Source organism: Rhipicephalus sanguineus, chromosome 2 (assembly GCF_013339695.2).
Source record: "Rhipicephalus sanguineus isolate Rsan-2018 chromosome 2, BIME_Rsan_1.4, whole genome shotgun sequence".
Classification (NCBI taxonomy): domain Eukaryota; kingdom Metazoa; phylum Arthropoda; class Arachnida; order Ixodida; family Ixodidae; genus Rhipicephalus; species Rhipicephalus sanguineus.
Window position 1 is genome coordinate 225,498,481 of NC_051177.1, and position 20,484 is coordinate 225,518,964.

The following is a 20,484-nucleotide window of genomic DNA, read 5'->3' on the forward strand; positions in this document are numbered from 1 at the left end:
TAGCTCGCCAGGGCGGCGCAGCTTGTAGATTTTAGGTGCGCCACCTGGGCAGCGCTGGTTACCCATGGAGAAAAAACCGGCTTTGAGTAACTACTGAAAGGGCAAAAATGAAATAAGGAGGGAGGCATTTTACGATAATTCAAGGGGAATCGCTTTACTGTTTGAAGCGAGATCGGGTTGCCTTAGAACGCGGAGTTATAAAGCGAGATTCAGTAAAGAACAACAATGCACATGCCGCGGGGAAGATAAGGAAACGGCGAAGCATGTTCTGATTGAATGTGGAGATATCCATCCAGGTGTACGTTTGGGCACGAGCCTACATGAAGCCTTAGGTTTTAGGGACAACAATGGAAAGCTGAACACACCCGTGATTGAAATAAGTAAGAGACGGTTAGAGTATTGGTGGCAGAAAATGAGAGAGAAAGGACAAAAATAAATATTGGGAAAAAATAAGGACAGTCTGCCGTAAAGGAGACAACTGGGCTGAGAATTAACGTTTTTTTTTTCCTGTAGTAAGGTAGATTTTATCGAAGTAGAGTACTGGTAAATTTAACGTTGCGCAACGTACACGAGGACAAGAAAGGAACACTTAAACAGACAAGCGCAAACTATCAACTGAAGTTTATTTCAAGAAACACTGACATTTATACACGTAAGAACCACACGTCACATCATCACATGCTCAGGCTCTATCGCGACATGAAGGTAATCTCTTTTTCTTGGAGTGCTACTGACGCGCAGCTGATGCACTTGTCTCCGGCACGCGCAATGTGAAACGCTTCGAGGATCTCCCTCTCTAATCTATACACTGGATCGTGCTAAGAATTTAGTCTGATTCAAAATTGGTCGGCAGTTGCAGCGTTTACAGTGCTCCGACATATGCCCTCCCGCGTTGTAGGCGAACATAAAAGAAAAAGAAAAAAGGAAAGATTTTTTTGTTGAACCAGGTGGCACACTTGTCACCGCCCCGTTATAAAGGGGACGCTCATAGCATCCATACATCCAGGCAGTCCGGGGCCGGGGGGGGGGGGGAGGGGCAAGCCCCCCAGCCCTCCCGTACTCTCCACCTATGATAGCGCACAATGAGAGAAAAATCTCCAGGATCCAGTGAGATTTGAACCCAGGCCCTCTGCGTGGCAATGTTATGAGTGAAGTGCGCGTGTGGTGTGTCCGATGGCTGGAGCAGCAAAAACGACGAGGACGACGTACAACGTGCTACTAGCGCGAGCGCGCCGAGCATCGGAGCATGGAAAACACACACACACACACACACACACACACACACACACACACACACACACACACACACACACACACACACACACACACACACACACACACACACGGAAAATAAAGAAATAAATAAAAATAAAGAATAAAGCCACTGCGTGGAAAAAGAAAAATTACACCATTTCCCGCTAAGGGGGACCATGAGCGATGCGAAGCCGGAGCACTTGCACGATCGCGTTCCGTTGGCGTTCTTTGGGCATGCTACCGACCTCGCGTCGTGGAACGCGAAGAGGAACGCTACGCGCGTCTTGTCTTCCAGCCTGGTCGTTAATTCTCACAGGGCGAGCGGGGAACGCAGTCGGCAGGCGTGCGAGAGGGGGGCAGCGTAAGAGAGGAGAGAGAGGGGAAGGGGACGCACATGCGCTGGTGCTCATCGCGGCGTTGCGCAGGAGAGAATTTCGGCATGTCTAGCCCGCGTTTCAGAGGAAGAGTGGAGAGGGGAAGAGGAGAGAGGGATGGGAGAGGGGAGGTGGAGAGGGAAAGTGGGGAGGGGGATGGGGAGGGTATGCGCATGCGCAGTAAGGGTGGTCACGCCGCACACCACCACCGGATTGAGCTCGACCATAAGATACTTCGCATCTAAAAGAAGAGCTGTGCTGGCTGTTCGAAGAACATGGCTAGGGCGCGGAGTGCGAGCTCGTCGGGCGTTTGTACTCGTGCTCTAAAAGGCGTCCACTTAGCCGGCGCAGGCCTGCACGCGGGCCTGGCGACGATTCTAGCGGAGTGGCTTTTGCTGAGGCCCCGGTATGGCGTGGTTGTGGTGCTTGGGCGGAAGACAGCACCGCTGATGACGGCATCCACCGGGAGCGGGAGTGAGCCGTCGGGCTGAGAGCCCGAGCATGGAGACTTCCACTCCCGCGTCCTCCTCACTTGACTGCTTGTGTGTCCAACCCGTTGGTGAGCCGTACCACTCTGTTTCCACATCAGGACTCTCCTGACGATATTAGCGTGTGGACGTGCACGACTTTTAGGCTCATGATAAGTTTCCCTTGTTTAGGGACTTTATGTATTTGTGGTCAGGCTGACGCTTGTTAGTTTACTTTTGTTGATTCTAGTGCTTCCCTTTCCTTTATTTTTCTGTGTGTGCAAATATATTTTCATTTGTCTGAAAATCAAACGCTCACCTCCGTCTCTTATTCAAGGATAGTATACTGCACAGGTGATTCAACTGGCTTTATTAAACGAACCTGTCACAAATTGAGTGGCTGAGTGGCTGAGACGTGGCTAAGAGAAGAACGTGACCAGGGCGCGGGAGTGGCGGCCGGCAGGTTCCTGCGTCGAGGCCGCTGCGGGCTCCCACCTGGACACAAACCCAAGGTTCTTCTCAACGTCTGGCGTTGGCCAGGCACGCCTACGTCTCCTGCTCCATTTCCAAACGTCGGTGGACGAACGCCGAAAGGTTGCCGACCTCGATACGCCAGACGCCACTTTCCCTCCGTGCGGCGCCTTCATCCAAGCCAAGCCTCAGAGCGTCCCAACCGCATCTTCCAGCATCGCCGTCTGCTTTACTGCGTCTCTTCTGTGGGGCTACGTGTACGGAACGGTGAACAGTCTTTTAGGGGGCGAAGCTCCTTAAGGCGGCACCCGTTCGTCCCTCGTAGTAGTGCGTAACCAGTCGTAACGCTAGTACCAGATCTTGACCTCCAAGGTGGTGCCGGTGGGAGATTTTTCCTGTGCGTTGTTGAACAATAAAAAATTCGCAGCGTGCGCGTTAACTAAAAAATTACACCATCTCCCGCTAAAGGGGACCATGAGGCGATGCGAAGCCGGAGCACTTGCACGATCGCGTTCCGTTGGCGTTCGTTGGGCATGCTACCAACCTCGCGTCGTGGAACGCGAAGAGGGACGCTACGCGCGTCGTATGTTACATCTAGCATGGCCTTTAATTCTCACAGGGCGAGCGGGGAACGCGGTCGACAGGCGGGCGAGTGGGGGGCAGCGTAGGAGAGGAGGGAGAAGGGGAGGGGACGCGCATGCGCTCGAGCTCATCGCGGCGTTGCGCAGGAGAGAATTTCGGCATGTCTAGCCCGCGTTTCAGAGGAAGAGTGGAAAGGGGGAGGGGAGAGGGGTATGGGAGAGGAGGGGAGAGGGAAAGTGGAGAGGGGAATGGAAGAGGGGAGGGAGGGGAGAGGGGTATGGGAGAGGGGGAGGGAAATTGGAGAGGGGAAGGGGAGAGGGAAAGTGGGGAGGGAAAGTGGAGAGGGGAAGGGGAGAGGGCGAGTGGAGAGGAGGTGTGTGGAGGGTATGCGCATGCGCAGTAAGGGTGGTCACGCCGCACACCACCACCACCACCGGATTGAGCTCCGCCTTAAGATACTTCGCATCTAAAAGCCGAATTCTTCTGTCTCTCATTCCCCATTAGCAGCCATTGGCATGTTCCAGTAGGAAACGTTAGTAGAAGTAGAACTGTAAGTGTTAGCTAAAAGCCGACTTCTTCTGTTTCTCATTCCCATTAGCAGCCATTGTTTACCTCCAAGGTAGTGCCTGGTGAGGTTTCTCCTGTGCGTGATTAAACAATAAAAATTTTGTTCAAAACGCCGTTGATTGATGAAATAAACCAACGAAAGACGCCAGATGTTTTCTAAAAGCAGATCGAAAGAACGCCAGATGTTTCTAAAGCAAAACGAAAAGACGCCAGCTGCTTAACGAAAGACGCCAGATGTTTTATAAAGCAATGGTTTTCTAAACAATGAAAATTCACAGCGTACATGTAAAATTAAAGTGAGCTGCAAGTCGTCATAACTCATCGAACCTTTAGTATAAACGCGCCCGATCTCACGTCGGTGATGATGTACTGGGCAGAATTCACGGAAGATTCACGGTTTACCGATGAACCTCCGCAGCTTCGCCCACTCATCATCATTCACTCCGTGAATATGCTGTGATTTTTTTCTTCTGAACTTTTACGTGCACTGTTAGCGTCTCCTAATCGTTTCGTAGCTCTGTTTACTTTATCTTTTGTATGGTTTGTTCCCTTTTCTATCAGTTTCTTTCTTTTTCCATTTGTTTAAATATACTGAGTGTTGTTTTTTCTTTCGGCGCAAATAGACTCGTTTCTCCTATCCTGATGACGATTGTGTCATCCAGTTTTGGTTATACGAACCTACACGAGAGCTTGTTAATTTAACAGCCTCGTGACAGGCAGTCAAGTATTCTACCACAGAGCCACGCTGATGCTTGAAACTCCTTCGCAAAAAGACCCTATACAGGCTTCATGTCGGGCAAGGAATCACGTTAACAGATGTAATTAATACAGTGCTGTAGAAGAGTAAGATTAGAACCAGGCCTCACACAATGCGAAGTGTGTAACGAGTGGGTGGTTTAATGCTTCCCATTCATTTCCAAATGGCTCAGCCACACTTCATCTTCAGCCACTGCATAAACAAAATGTGCATAATGCCTTACAAAGGTGTAGCGGGTACCTCGCTTCTCCGTAGAATGACGAATAAAGGCATAAGGAAAGAAGTGGAAATTTTAAGGGCTCGTTTTTTTCTTTGTTATACACAATATTAATGAGCACTAACAGACAATAATGCCAAAGAAAGTATAGGGGATGTTATTAGTAGTAAATGCAACGTAAATGTGAAGAAAGAAAAGTGGACGAAAAGATAACTTGCCGCGGGCAGGGGCCGAACCTGCGACCTTCGAATAACGCGTCCAATGCTCTACCAATACGATGCTCTACCAATAAAGGCATAGGTACTCTCCAACTTTATGATGATTTATGGCACAGTGGGTACACCTTGGAACTGTACTTGTAGTAGTCGCCCCATTAGAGTTTACAATAGCTCTAGAAAGGCCGCTCCTCCAGCTTCCGCTGTGACTAAGCTGCGTGTCACGTCAGTAAAGTTGAAAGTTGGGCGAGTTGGTGATAGTTCATGTTTATTGATTTTAGTAAGGCATTTGATAAAGTTATTCGTCACAAACTAATTACAATACTCAGGGACATCAATCTACCCGACATATTCATTGCCTGGATTCAACACTATTTAACAGAACGTTCACAGTTTGTTTCAGTAGATGGGAACAATTCGGGCTCTGTTCCTGTAACATCAGGAGTGCCACAGGGTAGTGTTCTGGGGCCGCTATTATTGTTAATTTATGTAAACGACATTGTTAACACAGTACTACCAGGAATTCAAATCAGACTGTTCGCGGATGACTGCGTGCTCTTTCGTGAAATTACCTGTTCTAATGATCAACAGAACCTGAACTTAAGTCTTAATAACATACTAAACTGGTGTAATGACAGTGGTATGGCACTTAACGCACAAAAAACTGTTTATCTTTGTGTAACACGTTGAAAAACACCTCTTCATTTTGCTTATAACCTCGGCTCATCATCACTACAACAGGTTAATAACTACAAATATCTAGGCGTAACAATAACTAATGACCTATCTTGGAACTTACACATAGACAACGTATGTTCTGCTGCCTTCCGTAAGATGTGTTTCCTAAAACATAAACTTAGAAATTCTCCTTCTAACATAAAACTACTTAGTTACTTTACGTACATAAGACCAAAACTAGAACACGCTTGTGTTGTATGGGACCCCTTTACTAAATGTAACATTAGAAAACTGGAAGTAGTACAAAGAAAAGCTGTTAGGTTTGCTTATTCTAAGTTTAAAATTACAGACTCGGCGACTGAACTCATGACTGCTAACATCGAAACACTTGAATTACGACGAAAAAGAAACCGGCTTAACTTTCTATATCTTCTTGTTAATCATAAGTTAGCCCTTGACCCGCATGCATATGTATCTCCTCTGTCCACTAGGCATACACGCCATCATCACGCCCATTCTTTAACCCCGTATTTTGCTAAAACTAACGCGTTTCAGTTTTCCTTTTTTCCGCGTACTGTATCAGAGTGGAACTGCTTAACTGATCTTAGCCAATTTTCTGTTACTTAGAGATAAAACATGCACTGTTAATTTGTGTTATGTATCCATTTAATGTAATACTTTTCCCATGTTATCTTTTATGCGTTCCGTTAGTAGGTGTTTCGATTCCATTTCTCGTGATATATTCTTATGTTATCACATGTGTTTTTGATTATATCCTGCCTCTTGTACCTGTCCTGCTTGGACCAGTTCTTGGTCTGCAGTATTCAATAAATAAATAAATAAATAAATAAATAAATAAATAAATAAATAAATGTTTACGTGGGAAGCAGTGCACTTAGACAAGGCACGACAAGGAACGAAGAAAGACAGGACGACCGCTGTTACGTGCAGGCCTGGCGTTTTTCTTTTGTGCAGTTCTTTTTTATTGCCCTACAAATGTTGAAACTATAGATTATGAAGACCTATTAACCTATTATTAGACTAAAGTTTTTTTCCCACTTAGTTAAAGGACATCATAAAACAGATTATTTTACAGCTGACTTGGCCAGCCACCATACATTCTCCCCCCGACACGCATTTCCAGTCGCACAGGTCACCTGCAACAAGTTGCACACCCGCGTATGTGCACCCGTCACTCTTTCGTCTTCAGTCCTTTTTGCTGTGCAGCAACAGGCTGGAATGGCCTTTCTAACGACAGCACAGCCATAACCAGTCCCTCAACATTTTCGACCACCATAACAAATTACTTTGCACTGTAATAAAATATGGGTTTCAATTTTTCATGTATGCACCCACCCTTATCTAATACCCCTTCAATGAGGTCTCTAAGGAAGAAAAATGAAATGACATATGTCTCACATAATCACTTATTCTGAAGGCCATGCTACCAGACAAATATCTTTCATTGACAACATATTTATTTCTATGAAATAACTATTTTAAAAACTTTCTTTTCTAGAGCGACTGTTGGAATAGAATAGACTTACAGATAATGTTGTTACCCAAGAATCATTGTCTTTCAGAAATGCTTAAGATAGTTCCTCAGCCATGTTGATCATGATTATGTATTCGTTGTGCCCTTTTCATGTTAATATTTCTTTATTACATGTATTATTGATTCGCTAGAATTTTCTAACGTTTTGCATTTAACTTCTAATCATTTATGAATTATTCATTATTTATCTTTGTACGCCTTAATAACCTCTTGTGCTTATACAACGTTGCGTATTTCTTATTTTTATATGTTTGTGCCTTTTTCATCAAACTATCTTTCTGTATCACACCTCCATACAATCTGTTTGAGACTGCCATATGAATAAATAAACGAATAAATAAATATAAAAAAGTTGGAAGTGGATGGATGGATGGATGCTATGAGCGTCCCCTTTAAAACGGGGCGGTGACGTGTCTGCCACCAGGCTCTAAGGAAAAAAAAAAGCTTTCTTGTTTTATGTTGGCCTAATACCTTATCTACATTGATTAAATCTATGTTATTATACCAAAAAAATATAAATTCACGGTCCATCTCTCTGGGCCCTGCAACACCTTTCTTTGTTATATTGGAATAGTCCCATTATTGACGTATGACTCTTCACCAGCCATATGCCGCAAAAATTTTTCGAATCCGTCAAGTCTAAGTGGTGTTACCAAATTATAGAGATCACGTTCCGCAGCTTTCTCTCTCAACTCAACGCAGCGAGCGCGCGGAAAGCTGCGCGCGACGTGAGGGGAGGGAGGGAGGGCGGAGGTGCGAGGAGGCGACGTCAGCGCCGGCGGCATTTTTTTTCATTTTTTTCTCTCTGGCGTCTCGGCGCAACCACGTGGTCTGTGCCGCCACTTCCGGTCGGCTTGCGTCGTTCTCGTCGGGCGGAGTCGATCGCGCTGTGTATCGCGCGTGCTTGAAAACTGCGCGTCGGTTTGGTAATGTTGGGTGTGCACCTCGAACGCCGTAGTGTTTTCATCGCTCTGCCAACCATGGAAGCAAACGTGCGCGCTCGTTTGGAACGAATGACAGCTGAGATCGGTTTCGGCCCATACTCCGATACACCGCCTCGTAAGACGGCACTGGCAGACGACCCCGAAGCGCCGCCATTACCGGACGCCAGCATTGTTATCGGAGACACGCTGCGCCCGTGCCTCGGTCGGTCGTGAGAACGTGCCGACGATGCAGTTCTCAGCTGACGAGGCAACACTCGAACGGCTGCCACTCAACGGCAACCGGCGATGGTCAAAAGCACAGAAATATTCACGTTTTCGGCACTGCGCATGGCGAAGAAAACGGAACCACGCAACTACGAGCAGACGAGCTGTCGCTGAGACCGGAAGTGCTAATATTAATGCTTGTTCGGTGTTTTTAACGCGATAACATAATATAAACATACATATTATCTACTTAGTGAACTCAAAATTAACAACGAAAGTAATAATGAGGGTGTTATCGTGATTATAACATCAGCCAATGGTGGAACTGCCGACAATCGCGTCATATTTTGCGACTAATACATCATTTGTCGAGAGAAGAGGGAGCGATTTTCAGCTGACTTTGAGAATTTATTGTAAATTCCAGGCCGTGCGCATCGCTATAATATTTGGCTCGCGTGTTCTCGGGAGCCTCGACTACCGATCGGCAGCGCTTTTTGAGCATGCTCGAAAAGTGTTGCAGGGCCCCTTTAAGGCAGAATGACCTTATTTTTCCCCCATTATTTATTTTTGTCCTTTATCTCTACTTTTCTGCCACCAATAATCTAACCGTCTCTTACTTATTTCTATCGCGGACGTGTGCAGCTTTCCATTGTTGTCCCTAAAACCCAAGGCTTCATGTAGACTCGTGCCCAAACGTATACCTGGGTGAATATCGCCACATTCAATCAGTACATGTTCCATCGTTTCCTTAGTTCCCCCGCAGCATGTACATTGTTCTTCTTCGTTACTGAATCTCGCTTTATAACTACGCGTTCTAAGGCAGCCCGACCTTGCTTCAAACAGTAAAGCGCTTCCCCTTGAATTATCATAAAACCGTTCCCTCGTTATTTCGTTTTTTCCTTTTCGGTAGTTACTCAGAGCTGGCTTCTTTTCCATCGCTGCCATCCAATAAGTCCTCTCCGCCTCTCTGACCTTCCGCTTAATGCTCCTTATTGCCATATCGCCCGCACTGCTAGCCGTATATTTACTGGTGAGCCTCCTAGTTCTTTTTCTCCACTGCGTGTCAACGCTTTTTCTATACAAATACCTGAAAACCTTCTCTGCCCATCTACTCTTCTTCATTTTCTTCAGCCTCTCTTCGAATCTCATTTTGCTCTGAGCTTCCCTCACTTCAAAGCCTGTCCATCCCATATCACCCTTTACAGCCTCATTTGTCGTCTTCCCGTGAGCGCCCAACGCGAGGCGGCCCACCGTCCTTTGATTTACATCCATTCCTGATTGTACCTCTGACTTCATGCACACTACTGAGTTCTCAAATGTAAGCCCCGGGACCATCACACCCTTCCACAGCCCTCGAAGCACCTCGTACCTATTGTATCCCCATAAAGCTCTGTGCTTCATAAAGTGGATGGATGGATGCTATGAGCGTCCCCTTTAAAACGGGGCGGTGACATGTCTGCCACCAGGCTTCAGCTGTGTTTCCTGTCAGCGCCGGAGGATGGAGCCACACTCCGAGGGTGTTCGCTTTTTTTGAACTCTTGAGCCAACCTGGCGTGGCCACGTAAACCATGTGGCCCATGTCATGCCGGCCAATCACCCCTTTTCCCCTTCCTTAAAATGCGCTGTAATAAACGTTGTGGGGACACACTTCCAGTCTCGCCCGAACGCTCCGTGTCCGTCTCGTTACCCCGCGCGCCTCCCACCACTAGGCCTCTCTGTCGGCCGTCCGCGGGCTACGCCGCGCTCCTGCCTACACAACACATGGCGTCGATATAACAAAATCCATGCTGCTTCTCTTGCACACATTCATTAATCTGCTTCATAACAACTGTGGTTAAGTGGGCTCATGAATTTTTACCGATCTACAGCTTTCACAATGCCATTCATGATGCGCAAAAAAGCTTGGCAGTTAACTACTGTCAACATTGATTTGAACTTCAAAAACAAACAAAAAAAAATATGTGGTGCAAGGCGTTTCAAGAGTCCTGTTATGAAAGGTGTACTCGCCCTTTGCAGAGGAATGATGTCAGACTCCTTGAGTGGCTTGCTGTTGGTGGGGTCAACCCAGTCTTTCTTGAGCAGCTTTTCAACACACTCCATTGTGACCACGTTACCCCTGCGAAAACGAGATTACTTAAATACAAGAACTGCACACAAAGTGACTGCAAAGCCAGTTGCAAATGTTGTAATATGTGTGAAGAAAAGCTTTATATCTATGTCAAAACAAGACTAGAAACACGAGCAGAGTTGGAGCAAAATTTGAGCAAAGTAGTTCATGAAGCACCATGCAATTTAATTTTCACGCCAACAATTGTATTTACTTTCACCTTACTCATACTATAGCACATAACCTCACGCAACATTTGTGTTGTCTGACTCTGGGTTTGCACTGGATGCATCCATGCCAAGTACAAAAGTACACTGCATAGGTGGCACAAAAGAAACCCTTACAGAAGACACGAAAAACACAACATGAATGGATGGGAAAGCATTTTTGTCATGGAGAAGCAGAGAGTTGGAGTCTTCCTGTCTAGAAGAAAGCCGGACATGAAGAAGCACAGGTGATTAAAATGTCTGGACGACCGTTGACCCCCACTACAGCAACTTCGGAAAAGGGGCCGCTGTTCAACCTAGAACGACAGCACCAGGAGTCATCGACCTGGTGCGGACAAAGCCCCAGAAGGGGAGAGCTTGCATTTCAGACGGAGCTTGAAGCTCACGAAGCACACATGACAAGCGCAGTTAATGCATTAAGCTGGGCTAGTTGGTATTGATTGTATGCTTCCATATTGCTAGCGAACACGCACAAAGGACGACATAGAAAGAGACAGGACAACCACTAGACTTCAAGTGATTTTTAATCGACATGAAGTGCACAATACCTTTCTTTGCGCACACGCAGGTGCCACGTCACAGAAAAAGTTTATCCCCCAAAAGAAAAAGAAAAGAAATTCTCCGCCGCCTATCGGTCCCGCCAGTTCGCACGTGGTTTCTTCTTACACAGATAGTCCAGTTCTCTTTTCGACAACGCGATGGACGGAGTGCTGACACATGTGTCACCCGCCTTGTGAATTTCGACAGCCTCTACTATTTCCCTCTTTCTCTGTTCCCCGCCAACGTACATCACAGAAGCGGCGTCATATGCTGGGGTACAAACCTCGCACTTCTTGCAGTGCATCGCCAATAAACCACTCCCTGCAAGCGATCGAACAGCCGTGCGATGCTCCCTGAGCCTTTCATTGACGCATCTGCCCGTGTGGCCAATATACACCTTTTGTGTATTTGTAATATACACCTATGCGTAACACCTTTGTGTAATTGTAAATTGCGGTCTTGGTGTCTTGTTCACGGCTCCTCATAAGCTGGCTGGGCTCTGTTCCGCTGTGACAGAACCTGAGAATCCGCGGTGTGCTAAGAAACACCAATCAAAGTTCACAGCTTGTAAGATAGGATTCGTGTACACACTTCCACTTAAGCAAAACTGCGATGCGGCCTAATTGGAACACATTCATATTGAAATATTTGCGCAGGCACACGGGGACACAGAAGAGACACACACACGGGCGCAATCTAACAATTGGTTTATTTTTTGAAAAACGTTCACTTAACAACCCTCGGAACTGCGCACTCTGATCACAAAAATCCATTTGAATTGCGCACATCGCGCATCTTATCACACGCTCATTGAACAGCAGACAACAGCAAAATTTCCTTCTCAAGCAGGGCAACTGATGGGTGACTAACACACTTTTCTTTCAGCCTGTCAATGTGATTGGCCTCCATTATTAAATGCGAAGCATTTCCTAGCGAACTTCTGCGACTTTGAGCGTATCTGCGTATCTATCTATCTATCTATCTATCTATCTATCTATCTATCTATCTATCTATCTATCTATCTATCTATCTATCTATCTATCTATCTATCTATCTATCTATCTATCTATCTATCTGTCTGTCTGTCTGTCTGTCTGTCTGTCTGTCTGTCTGTCTGTCTACAATTTTGTGCTCTCCTGGCCGTTTCGTTAATCGGATGTATACCAAAAAAGGTATGTGATAACATGACTGTGCTACGAACATAAAAGACAGGTCATAACATGAAAATCATGACATGCATGTCATGAACAGCATGATTTACATTCCACGGCCTTGGGGCTCTCGCGGTCGTTCCGTTAATTTCATATATACCAAAATTAAATTGCTGTGCCTAGAGTTCATGACGAACATAATGACAGGTCCTAACGTGCAAATCATGACACGCATGTCATGTGCAGCATTATTTACATGAAATGGTCTCGTAGCACTCGCGACCGTTGAAATCAATGGATATATACCAAAATTGGTATGACGAGAGATTTCTGTATGACGAACATAACTGACTTGTGTTAACTTGAAAATCATGAGATACGTGTCATGTACGACATGATTTACATGCCACGCTCATGGCGCACTCGCGGCCGTTTCGCTAGATTGATATACACCAAAATAGGTATTTTGCGATGTGACTGTATGAAGAACATGAATAACAGGTGGTAACATGAAAACCATGACATGCATGTCGTGTATGTCATGATTTACATGAACGCTCATGGTGAATTCGCCGTCGTTTCGCTTGCTTGATACACACCAAAATTGGTATTGCGCGGCGCGACTGTATGACGAACGTAAACGAGAGGTGGTAACATGAAAACCATGACATGCAAGCCATGTACGACATGATTTGCTCATGGTGCATTTGCGGCTGCTGCGCTAGATTGATATGCACCAAAATTGGTATTGCGCAATGTTACTTTATGAAGAACATGAATAACTGTTGGTAACATGATAACCATGATATGCATGTCATGTATGTCACCTTTTACATGTCACGCTCATGGTGCATTCGCGGCCGTTTCGCTAGCTTGATGTTCATTAAAATTGGTATTGCGCGACGCGACTGCATCGCTAACGTAAACGGGAGGTGGTAACATGAAAATAATGACATGCAAGTCATGTATGGCATGATTTGCTCATGGTGCATTCGCGGCTGTTTCGCTAGCTTGATATACACCAAAACTGGTATTGCGCGATGCGACTGTATGACAAACATAAATTCCAGGTGGGATCTTGAAAAGCATGACATGCATATCATTTACGGCATGATTTACATGACACGCTCATTGTCCCGATTGCGGACGTTTCGCTAAATTGATATACACCAAAATTTGTATTGTGCGACGTGACTGTATGAAGAATATAAGTGACAGGTGTTAATATGAAAACCATAATATGCATGTCATGTATGGCATGATTTACATGCCATACTCATGGTACACTCGCGGCCATTTCGCTTGTTTGATATACACCAAAATTGGTATTGCGCGATGTGACTGTATGACGAACGTAAAAGACACGTCCTAACATGCGAATCATGTTATGCATGTCATGTGCGGGATGATTTACATGACACTGTCATGGTCCGCTTCCGGTTGTTTTGTTAACTGGATATTTACCAAAACTGGTGTTGCATGACACGAGTGCGTGATGAACATAAACGACAGGTCATGCATTCTACATGCCAGAATATGCGTCTCATTGGCACGGCATATACTAGATTGTGGATGCATGCGTGCATGGCAAACATGCGATATATGGTGAACTAGATAGCGTGGCATGAATGATTTCATTTGGCTCAAGTTCAAACAAGGCGATGTATGCAGCTCTTTGCTGGCTGCTTCGCATTACATCGATTCCCACAGTGCATGGGATCTGCCGGATTTTTTTTTGTTTTAATGTTCTGAAAGGTCGCCCAGCACACATTTAGCACTGCATTGCAATGAGTGCGCATGTTCGCCTGGTTTTGAAAACACTACTTTGGAGTACAAGCATCGGAACCGAACATCAAGAGAAATAGGCCTATCACATTGACAGGCTGAAAGAAAAGTGTGTTACTCATCCATCAGTTGCCCTGCTTGAGAAGGAAATTTCGCTGTTGTCTGCTGTTCAATGAGCATGTGATAAGATGCGCGATGTGCGCAATTCAAATGGATTTTTGTGATTAGAGTGCGCAGTTCCGAGGGTTGTTAAGTGAACGTTTTTCAAAAAATAAACCAGTTGTTAGATTGCGCCTGTGAGTGTGTCTCTTCCGTGTCCCCGTGTGCCTGCGCAAATATTTCAATATGACAGTTCTATGGCAAGGTGCATATTGGCCAGACGGGCAGATGCGTCAATGAAAGGCTCAGGGAGCATTGCACGGCTGTTCGATCGCTTGCAGGGAGTGGTTTATGGGCGATGCACTGCAAGAAGTGCGTGGGTTGTACCCCAGCATATGACGCCGCTTCTGTGATGTACGTTGGCGGGGAACAGAGAAAGAGGGAAATAGTAGAGGCTGTCGAAATTCACAAGGCGGGTGACACATGTGTCAGCACTCCGTCCATCGCGTTGTCGAAAAGAGAACTGGACTATCTGTGTAAGAAGAAACCACGTGCGAACTGGCGGTACCGATAGGCGGCGGAGAATTTCTTTTCTTTTTCTTTTGGGGGATAAACTTTGTCTGTGACGTCCCACCTGCGTGTGCGCAAAGAAATGTATTGTGCACTTCATGTCCATTAAAAATCAGTCTAGCGGTTGTCTTGTCGCTTTCTATGTCGTCCTTTGTGCGTGTTCGCTAGCAATCTGGAAGCATACAAGCGCAGTTAAGTGAGCGACAGAACGAAGCTTCATACCACAGACAAGACCACAGTTTTTGTGGTCTTGCGCAATGAACAGTGTGCATAGAAAGACACCGATGAAATCAAGAAGAGGCTAAAGATGCCACAGATGAATGGAGGCAGAAAATAGGCCAAACACAGGCTACCAGGATTGGACAGTACCGCCAACAGAACCAAGGAAAGCAAGAACCTCTGCCTGAATTTCTTTTTCAGTGCTCAAACCCACGAGGACAACAAGCTATTCCCGATAATTATTGAAGGGAGCAATACTTCTTGGCAGGCTAGTTGGTTCATATTTGTAAACTCGACTTGCTGCGCAACCAGCAGGAAAGAAGGAGGGAGACAGGAAAGAGGGCAGACTACCAACTGCTTATTGTCAGTTTGACGAAGCCAATATATATAGGCATGCCACACTGCGCCATCACGATGCGCACAACACAAAGATTCATTTACAAAACTACCGCCGACAGAGCTGTGAAAAAACACCTCATTCGTAGCAAGCGCTATTTTTTTCTTTCCCACATAATCACAAGGTGTACACCTCTAATTTTATCTATTTCTTTTTTTCTTTTTACCACTCCAAGCGTGTGCGATGGCGCGGACAACACATGAAGCGGCACAGTGAAAATTGTAAAGGCCACGGAAAATGACTAAAACTATAAAAGAACACTATTCATATCATCCAAAGACACCCACAAAAGAGCAACAACGATGAAGCGCACCAATGAAGCAAAACACCAAGAGAGTCGCAACTTAAAACGTTCTAAAAACTTTACAAATCGTCATATGGGAAACAAAATAGGCGAGAGGAGTGCACAGCAGCTAACCCTCATCAAAAGGTTAACAGAAGAAAACCCTTCCAAGGTGTACCCACGAAATTAAGTGTGGCCATTTAAAAACACTCTTTTTCCGAAAGCGATATCGACGGCATGCTTATGCACTTGTCATTGTACTGCCTGATAAAATACGCTTCTATTTCCCTTCTATTTCCTTCTCTACTTTCTATTTCTATGCTTCTATTTCCCTTTCAGTCTTTTCCCGTGCCTTTGCCATGACTGATACATTCTCGAATCGGGCGGTACAGCCACACGTCCTACAGTGAAAATCCAAAGGACCACCATTCTTACCTGTGCTCATGCATGCGTTCGTTCAGGCATCGCCCCGTCTGCCCTATGTATGCTCTCCCACATGATAAAAGGATGTGATAAACTACAGCAGAAATACACCGAGTGAACACATTTGCATTCTTTTTTGAGCACACTGCCTTCTTCTGTTTGGTCATTAACGAACAGATCTGCCCTAACGTTCTAAGCGTGGAAAACGCTAGATCAACACCGTACCTATTAGCAACCTTTTTCACATTGTGGGATATGTTATGCAGGTATGGCATAACATGTACAGGTTTCTTTTCCTTTTGTTTGACTTTGCGATCAGCACCCTTGTATTTCTGAAGAAGGCTTTCGCAAGCACTGGAGATAATCTGCATGGGGTATCCAGCTGCGCCCAGACGAACCACCTGGGTCTTGAAGCCTCACTTGAAGCTCTCTCCTGGGTCCTGAAGCTCTCAGTTTTTTCACAGTGACATATTCCTGACAGCTTTCGACCAGCGCCTGAAAGATGAGCTGTCCTCCTTGGATGTTGTTCGCACCTTCAGGTATGTCGACGATTACCTTACTGTGCTTAGGAAGATACCAGACGAACGTGTGCATGATGCTGTGAATGATGTCCTAGAGGCTTTTAACAGACACTCCAGTGGTTAAAGTTCACTCATGAAATGCTGGTCGAAAATGAGATCCAGTTTCTGGACCTACAGCTGGAGTTTACCAAGGAGCACATCTGCTACAAATACAATCCGCAATCTATGAAAGGCTTCTTGCTGTACGAAAGCGCTCACTCAAAGTTGATTTAAAGGGGCATAGTGCTGTCAGCTTGTGCAGCAGTCCTTGATAAGTCCTGCCCGCATCTGATGCGTGAGAGCTTCAAGACCCAGGTGGTTCGTCTGGGTGCAGCTGGATACCCCATGCAGATTATCTCCAGTGCTTGCAAAAGCCTTCTTCAGAAATACAAGAGTGGTGATCCCAAAGTCAAAGCAAAGGAGAAGAAACCTGTACATGTTATGCCGTACCTGCATAACATATCCCACAATGCGAAAAAGGTTGCTAATAGGTACGGTGATGGTGTAGCGTTTTCCGCGCATAGAACCTTAGGGCAGATCTGTTCGTTAATGACCAAACAGAAGGAGGCGGTGTGCTAAAAAAAACAAACATGGTTGATCCTTCCGTCGTAGGGATCTGAATAACACGAACGTAAAACGTGCCCTTATAGAAGTAACTGAATCTTTACTGTACATTGATATAATAGAGTTTGCACAATGTATATTGATGTCTGGCAGCTATAGCACCGTTTAACGTGGATGCACCCACTTTGATGCTTGGTGGTACATCTCCATGCCGACGACTAACGTCCATGTTCAATGATTAAACAAACCCTTGTGGTAGCTGTAGTAGTTAGCGGTGAAAGCGTAATCAGAGGACGAGTTGTGATAGCCAAAAGAGCGTCGCATATTGGACGCAGAATTTGGTTGCCATCCTGTGGCATGTTAAAATGCGATTTAACACCACGGCCGCACTAGAGGGAAACGCAAAGCGCGCCGTGCTGCCCCGGAGCCCGGCCGCAATTTTTCTCGAGGCGAGCGAGTAGATCTATTTTTGGTTTGATTAGCGTGATGCTATGAGCGAGGCCGACGCTTTTACGACGCTTGCATTAAGGTCGCCATCTCGCGGTGTGTTAAGGCATTGGCAAAATTGCACTTCTATTGAAAACGCGCCGAATGGGACGAACGTGTAACGCGTTGCAGGTACTAATCGCGGAAGCCACAGTAATGATGAATTACTGTGTTTTGCCGCTCCCAGAGGGCAGCACCACCCCGCCGACCGCGAGAATGGTAGATATAAAAGGCGCGTTTGAAAAGCCTCTAGAGTCTGTGACTGTGGTGCAGTGGACAGCGTGCCCGGCGTCCGTTATTACGGACCGAGCGGTTGTGGGTTCGATGCCCTTTGACGGAACTGTTTTTCTTTGCCATCTGATCGTGTACATTTTTTCGACGTCATTTCCGTGACGGAAATACGTGACTGAAGTCTTGGTGAACCCCGGCATAAAACACTTTCGTGTTAAAAAGCATGCAAACGTGTTCACTCGGTGTATTTCTGCTGTAGTTTATCACATCCCTTTATCATGTGGGAGAGCATACATAGGGCAGACGGGGCGATGCCTCAACGAACGCATGCGTGAGCACAGTCTGGCTGTAAGGGGTAAGAATGGTGGTCATTTGGATTTTGACTGTAGGACGTGTGGCTGTACCGCCCGATTCGAGAATGTATCAGTCATGGCAAGAGGGACGGGAAAAGACTGAAAGGGAAATAATAGAAGCGTATTTTATCAGGTAGTACAATGACAAATGCATAGGCATGCCGTCGATATCGCTTTCGGACAAAGAAATAGTGTTCTTAAATGGCCATATTTAATTTTGCAGGTACACCTTGGAGGTTTTCTTCTGTCAACCTTTTGACGAGGGTTAGCTGCTGTGCACTCTTTTCGCCTATATTGTTCCCCATATTGTCATTTGTAAAGCTTTTAGAAGGTTTTAAGTTGCGACTCTCTTGGTGTTTTGCTTCATTGGTGCGCTTCATCGTTGCTACTCTTTTGTAGATGGCTTTGGATGATATGGGAATAGTGTTCTTTTATAATTTTAGTCATTTTCCATGGCCTTTACAATTTTCACTGTGCCTTTTCATGTGTTGTCGGCACCATCGCAGACGCTTGGAGTGGTAAAAAAAAATAGAGAGATAAAATTAGGGGTGTACACCCTGTGATTACGTAGGAAAGAAAAAACATTGTGGCGCTCGGTACAAATGAGGTGTTTTTTCACAGCTCTGTCAGCGGTACAGTTTTGTAAATGAATCTTTGTGTTGTGTGCATCGTGATGGCGCAGCGTGGCATGCCTATATATGTTGGCTTCGTCAAACTGACAATAAACAGTTGGTAGTCTGCGCTCTTTCCAGTGTCCCTCCTTCTTTCCTGCTGGTTGCGCAGCAAGTCGAGTTTACAAATATTGAACGGACCCTGGCAGAGGTACACAGCCAAATTTCTAGAAGTGCGTTCAAATCCTCCCAGTCAAAGACCCGCTTATGATTGGGCGCTGTGCAGAATTAATGGAATGTTGGGACAATCGCCGATCCTCAAAATGCTTCTCTGTGGACGCTAAGGAGTCATTCCACAATGCGCCGCAACCCGAGGCCTGCCTGATCCTCAAAATGCTTCTCTGTGCACGCTAAAGAGTCATTCTACAAAGCGCCGCAACCCGAGGCCTGCCTGGCTATTGACGCCTGTGGGGGTGAGCGTTTGCAACTTCATGAAGCTCCTTAGGATGTACTTGCCATCACCATATGTCATATTCCAGGGAGTCTTGCACAGGCAAGAATACAGGATTTCCATAGGCTCGTTCATAGCTCTTGTCCTCACTGCTTTGCGCCTTGCAAAAGTAGATAGGCAGTTTGGAGACAAGCGGAGCCCTTTTGGCATTTCAAAACGCTATAATGCATCCAAGATTATTTATTTATTTACAGAATACTGTCAACCCTCCTTGAGGGTTATTACAGGAGTGGAAAAGATACAAACATTGTACAAACATACAAACATTATGCAAGCAAAGTAATGCAATGGCCAATACAAGAGTACAATAGAATAAAAACGCATACAAGAGCAATGACATCATCACGTACAAGTGTCGCGATCATCAACATACAAGCATAGCAATACATTGCCTGCAACCAAAAGATGAAGATAAAAATAAAACGTTCAAGTGTAGATGCCTTCACCCGTAAGCGAGTAGGTTAGCACATAGAACTCGGGAGCACCGACATGAGGTTTTCAACACTTTCTAGAAATTTATTAATTGTTGGCTGTGCTACAGTAGCGGAATCAAGCGCATTCCATTCTCTTATTACGCGAGGAAAAAATGAAAAACGGAAGGTATTGTTATGGCAGAAATATTCTTTGAAGATCAGGTCGTGTTTCTGGCGCACTATCCCTTTTTCTTTTATAACAGTGAAAGCTGAGGCATTAGTTTTAAAGTGGCCGTTCAACAATTGGTAAAAAAACTTCAACCGGTGTATTTTTGCTCTATCGCGGAGCGTAGGTAGCTCTGCTCGGTGCAGAAGCTCGGAAGGGGAATCCGTTCGCTTATAGCGGTTAAAAATGAATCTTACGGCCTTGCGCTGTACGCTCTCGAGCATAGCTGTGTCAGTATTTGTTGAAGGAAACCACACTATATTCGCATATTCCAGCATCGGTCTTATAAAAGTAATGTAAGATAAGCGCTTCGTATCTGTGGTAGCGTAACGTAGTGTCCGTTTTAGGAAAAATAACTTGTTCATTGCCTTTTTCGTTACCTGTTGTACATGCGCAGTCCACTTGAGGTCAGATGATATTAAAATCCCTAAATATTTATACTG

General features: G+C 45.5%; 1 protein-coding gene across 1 annotated transcript in view; it reads right to left on the reverse strand.

The window, feature by feature from the left end:
- Positions 1–20,484, reverse strand: part of LOC119384135 (nitric oxide synthase-interacting protein) — a gene marked incomplete at its 5' end in the record, with an annotated part of 196,891 nt that overhangs the window by 24,624 nt on the left and 151,783 nt on the right. Inside the window, 1 exon segment of the mRNA XM_037652427.2 lies at positions 10,293–10,401. Within this exon segment, the coding sequence (XP_037508355.1) occupies positions 10,293–10,401 (109 nt within the window).